The sequence below is a fragment of the Crocodylus porosus genome, unplaced genomic scaffold (genome assembly GCF_001723895.1).
Source record: "Crocodylus porosus isolate Cpor-Errol unplaced genomic scaffold, CroPor_comp1, whole genome shotgun sequence".
NCBI lineage: Eukaryota > Metazoa > Chordata > Crocodylia > Crocodylidae > Crocodylus > Crocodylus porosus.
Window position 1 is genome coordinate 112,187,128 of NW_017728886.1, and position 5,771 is coordinate 112,192,898.

General features: G+C 38.6%; 1 protein-coding gene across 1 annotated transcript in view; it reads left to right on the forward strand.

Moving 5' to 3' along the window:
• GALNT1 (polypeptide N-acetylgalactosaminyltransferase 1) overlaps positions 1-5,379 on the forward strand; it is a 200,915-nt gene extending 195,536 nt beyond the window's left edge. The window contains exon 13 of the mRNA XM_019540745.1: positions 4,000-5,379. Coding sequence (XP_019396290.1) covers positions 4,000-4,146 — 147 coding nt within the window. The 3' untranslated portion in view covers positions 4,147-5,379. The remainder of the gene's footprint in view (positions 1-3,999) is intronic.
• The last annotated feature ends 392 nt before the right edge of the window (positions 5,380-5,771 follow it).

A 5,771-nucleotide genomic window follows, 5' to 3' on the forward strand; every position in this document is an offset into this window, starting at 1 on the left:
CAACCCCTCTGGCCAGGAAGAGGCTGGCACAGCCCCTGGCCCCAAGCCCACAGTGGGCAGCCCATTCTTGCCCTGCACACTAATCCAGGGAAGCATATGCCTCCCCCAAGATTGTGTATAGTGGCAGGGAGCTGCCCTGCCACCTGCTCCCTGCATCTTCTGGACAAGCCACTTGCAGCTCCGCCCTGCACCTTGTCCTGGGGCTGGCTGGGCAGCGCCTTCCCCTTTCTGTGCCCCACTCCTTCCCTCACTGTGGGGGCCTCGATCTGCCCCTTCCCTTTCCCATGCCCCTTTCCTCCAGAATTACTGGCAGGAGGCTGCTCTCCAAGCAGCCTAGCTGCATTCTTGTAAATCAGCTGTTGGATCAGTATTGACCAATATGGCTGGTTAATAATTGGCTGTAGGTATCAGCCAAAAAAATCTTTATCGGTTCTCCCTTAATTTCTAGAGCTATTAGAATGAATGTGAATTCTAAAAGGTACCTGTGTGAAGAGAGCTCATCCTGCTACTACCCTGATATTACATAGTTTGCTCATACGGAGATGATTTATGCATTCACCCATGGTAGTCACCGGTGACCTTCAGCAATAGTTGATATAATCATTAATTTGCAGCCGTCACCTATTTGGTTTTCTAAAAAGTTATAGCTTGTCAGAATATACAGTAAATGTTTTATCTGGCATGAGTAGAGTAAGAGGGGTGCTGGTTATCTGAGAGTTATACAAAAGACACAGTGCCTTACTTGTAGTGCAGATACTTGATGTGCATGCCGGATAGACTTGGCAAAGATTCTAGTTGCTAAAGTGAGGATTTGTATTGGGGGATATTGGAAATTCCGGTTAACAGAGTATTTCAGTTAGTAAAATGCCGATTAGCACAGCTTTCACTGTAACATCTTAAATCCTCACTTCAGTAGTTTGCATATTGGAATATATTCTTTAATCACTGATGTAATACAACCAAAGCAAACCTCTTCATCTTAACACATAGTAATAAATGGCTGTATTTCATGCATCTTTCAGAGAACATATGAGTTAGCTTGATAATACTGAAGCAGCCTAGCTTTATAGCAGAGTTACCATTTCTAGTGTCTCTCCCAAAACTCAAACATGTATAAAATATGTCTGTATTTACTGTATATTTGAGGTAGATATAAATGAATATCAGAAATGCTACTCCAAGCAAGTATATAGTCTAGTACCCTGCTTTGAAAGATGACCAATATCAGAAGCTTGTTGTAGTGGGTATTGTGGGGGGGGAGGGGGAGTTGGAATTTGTAGTGGATCATTATGGAATAAGCTGGTCATAAAAGGTCATAGAAGAAACTTATTCATGTTTTATATCCTCAGGTATTAGTTTGTATCGCATCAACATTTCTATTCTTCTTGCATTCTCATTAGCTTTCAAATTAGGATTCAAAAGAAATTTTGTGGCAGTGGTCTTTAAAAAATACTGTGTTCTGTGCTTATAAATCAAATGACATGTCCTTTTTTCTTGATTCTGAAATTCATAGAATCATAAAATAATAAAGTGGGGTGGGAATGGATCTTAGGAGGGCATCTGGCCCAACCCCCTACTCGAGGCAGGATCATCCCTATCGAAACTGTACTGGACAAGGGTTGTCTACTCCAGTGGTTCTCAACCTTTCTAGACTGAGGCACCCCTGGATAAACTTGAGGTACCCCTTAGAAAATGCCAGCTCTTAGTTTTTGCCGCCTTTTTTTTTTTTTGAATGTGAATAATAGAGCACTTTTTCTGTTGCAGAGAACTCAGAAAGACCATAACTTATGAATTTCTATTTGAAATCTGGGTTTATCTTGTGAATCATGTTTGCAAATCTTAATATTGCTAACACTGTGAAGCAACCCACAGCACCCTTGAAATAATCTCAAGCCACCCTACGGTGCCAGGGCACCCAGGTTGAGAATCACTGGTCTACTGTGGCCTATTCTTAAAAGCTTTGGGAACCATCCATACAATTACAGGCATAATATTGAAAAACACACTTTAATTTGTCACAGGTAAAGGTATGAGGGCACTGTCAATGTCTTGCCATTGCAAGGGCAGGAAATTGTTTATTAAAATACATTCAAGACACTCAGTGAAGAGAACTATATCCTCTCCCCCAGAGAAAGGCAAAAACCTCCTTCATGCCAGTCTGAATAAAATTCCTGCCTTATCCTAAATGTGGTATTTGGTCTGGCCCTGAGTAGAAAATCAAGATCACCAAACCAGGAACTCTTTGGGTTTAAGTCTGAGCAGGAGCTTCAACACACCCCCATCCAAAATTGGAGCCATCGCTGGCTTTGGCAAAGACCTAATACTTCTGAGGAAGGTGTGGAAAATAGAACTTGATACTCATAGCAACAGGAGCTGAGGAGAGCTCTTTCCTGGCCCTGTGGCAACCAGCCAAGCCCAGAAACTAGCTTGGGATAACCGGACACCCTTCCCTCTACACTTCTTGCATTTTGGTTCATTTATCCTTTTTTGTGTTATGGAAAAATAAATAGAACAGCTCATCTACTTTATTTTATTTCAGTGGTTTATAAGTGTGTGGGTGTGTGATTATAAATTTCTATCGTATTTCCTCTGAGATTAGTGAGAGAGGGGAAAAAAAACAAACTCTTTTCATTAATATGGGACCCTTTCATTGCATCTGTTTTCCTGCTGTTCTTCTGTCAGTCCACTGCCTCCTATATATAGACAGCAGACTGTTGTACTTTCTTGTTTGGTGAAAGAAGTTACACCAGTATCAATGCAACCCAGTCCCACAAGTGGCTGGTTAATTAGCAGGGACAGTACAACTATAATTAAATTCCTCTTTTGAAAAAGACAAGAAAGTGGAGTGGGATCAGTCACTAATCCTAGTACAACAATAGTAGTTGCAGAACAGGCATTACAGATTTGTCAAAACCATATGCTTGTTCCAAAAAACTTAATCGACCTGTCATAAACTTCCAAATGAAAGAAAAATATTGTTTAAAAAATTGAATTAGATCTGATTTATAAATAATAGTAATGATAACCAATTTGAGATAGATTTGTTATAGAAGACTAGCTTCCAGTTTTTTTAAAAGATTGGAGACCTCTTTGCTGGTATGTGGATGGTCATTGTTTTCTGATTTAAAAAATAACTAGTCAATGCAAAGTTGCAGAAAATCTAATTTCTCATTTCTACTGATTCCTGAACTCTTTTTTTTATTCCTGCTGTTTATATAAAAAATCATGTGAACTCAAAAATTGACCATCTAGAATAGTATAATTTTGTCTAACATTTCAGAGGCTTTTGGTCTCAGAAATTCACTGAGGTTGTATAAGAGATTTCTTGTGATCACAGTGGTTGGACATAAAGGAAACCTAAGCAATATGTGAACTTGGAAAATATAGAGACTGTGTAAAGGTGTTATACTTGTGCTGACAGAAAAGCCTTTCATGTGGCACAGAAAGAAAGCATATAACTGTGCATATGGTTTCTTGCAGGCCCCCAGTATCCTAGTGCCCTGTGCTCACTCTGTCCCTCCAAAGAAGGGGGAGAGAGGGAGAGCACTAGCTTCTTTATAGCCTGCCGGGGTAAGCTGTCAGGGAGCCCTTTACACCTGTGCCAATCTTCCACAGCCACTGAACAGACCTGAGTCTGTCTTCATGGGGGCCCCTAGCCCCAGCATAATGCATGAAATAATGAATTCTCAACATCCCATTTAATTCAGTAGCAGGTCTTTGTCAGAATGAATATTCTAAAATACAGCATATTTTATTGAATAAGTTATTACATTTGACTCAGCAGTAGACTTTAAATATGCCATATATTATATGTATAATCATGCTTGACACAGAATATTTTCTGGAAGTGGAGGCTGGATGCAGTGACCTAGAAAATCTTCCAGTCCTGTGTTTTTATGAAAGAACTTTAACCAAAAACAAGGGTGGATATATTTTTCTAATGTGCATTTTTCTAGAAATCTTAATTGTTTTTCTTTTGTTTGTGTTTTTCTTTTGAAGAAATTAACCCTGTTGCATGTGAACAGTAACCAGTGCCTGGACAAAGCCACTGAAGAAGACAGCCAGGTACCCAGCATTAGAGACTGCAATGGCAGCCGCTCTCAGCAGTGGCTTCTTCGCAACGTTACACTTCCGGAAATATTCTGAGAGGTTTTAAAAGGAAGAATAAGATTGACTGGGCTACCTCGGCAAATATTCTGGCTACGTCCTCAAGTAGCGGAAAAAGGGGGAGATTTCTGTTCGGCAGGATGCAAGGTTCATCAACTGTTAGAACTCCAGCTTCTGCATCTTTTCAGTTGCTGTGAACCAGCCTTTCCTGTGTAAGAACACAAAACAACCATGCATACTAGTGAAACTGCACCCGCTGATGTTTACAAGATTGAAAAAGTTTCTTCCATCAGCGAATCATTCTAGAGAATGTTTAGACAATGGAAACATAATCAGTGCTCTCTGGAGATTTGCATATCGTTGTAGTTTGCTTGCACATCAGTAACCTTTGCTGAAAGTGCTGTTGTAATGAAGAGATTTCCAAGCATTTTTTCTCCTGGTTAGTATTGGTAACCAGCCTATCAAATATAAATTAAGAAAAGAAAGTAAATGGAACAGAGAGCTGGACATCAGATTCAGTATCACGAAATAAGATTTTTACAGTGAGAAACATGTAAAACAGGGTTTAACAGAAACTAAATCAGAACTATGAAAAGTACAATTTCTTATAGTAAAGTATCAAATTTATATGTAGATTTTATACCTCAGTGGGGACAAAAATAACGAAGTCAAATGACAATTCTTTCTTTTCCGTTCTGTGATAGTCCATGGATATTTTTTCCCGGTGGGTCTGAAATTATTTTGGGTGCAGGCAAAATGAGCTTAAATAAATTTGGTTCTTTGAATGTTGGTTCAGTTTTTTCACTTCTTATTTTGTTTTGTGGGCTCTTGGAATTGTAATGTATCTTTTTATTACTGTCTGAAAACTGGAGGTTTAACATGCTGTCTAACTGTTTTGTCCAGACCTGCCACTTCAGTTGTACTTGGGTCAGGCAGCTTGTGGACTGTCATGGCCAAACAAGATTTCTTAGTGCATTTTGAACTCCTTAAGTTAACTTCACTGATTCTGCTTAGTGTCCAAGATTCATACTACTGTACTACAAATTTGTTTTCACAGCAATAAATCTTTTGGGTTATTTTGTTTAATTCCAATCATCAGAGAGCCTGCAAAATGATTTTGGGTAAGAGGAGATGAACATAGTTGAAGGTTTTCTGGTAATCTTTTTTCACTTCATACTTCAGATGTACTTCATTGTCAAGTGCATATTTAGATTAGATTTCTGAACTGTAATGTTGATCTGCTGCTTTTTTCTAATAAAACTTGAAGAAAAATTATTAAATTGGCATGTTTTTTAAAGTTAATATAGCTAAAAGCAGTATGACTATGTGCATTACATTTGTCTTGCACTTCTGAACAGTTTATTTCATTTGAACTGAATCTCTTGATTGTCTTTGTCTTGACAACAAGCCGTAAAATGCTCTGACAAAATATTGTGTTCTCTTTTTTAACAGAAATGCGAGATTTACATAAATGAGAGGGTAATTTTATGTTAAATGTTGTTGTTTGGCCAGTTGCTCTGTGAAGCAAATTCAATTGAGACAAGCAAAAGATGTGCAGAATTACACTGTTACAGTCTGTCATTATAAGTTGATTTAATCAAACAGATCTGTTATTCCCTCATTTTTTGCACTAGTACCCTTATATACCTTCCAGCATAAAGAAA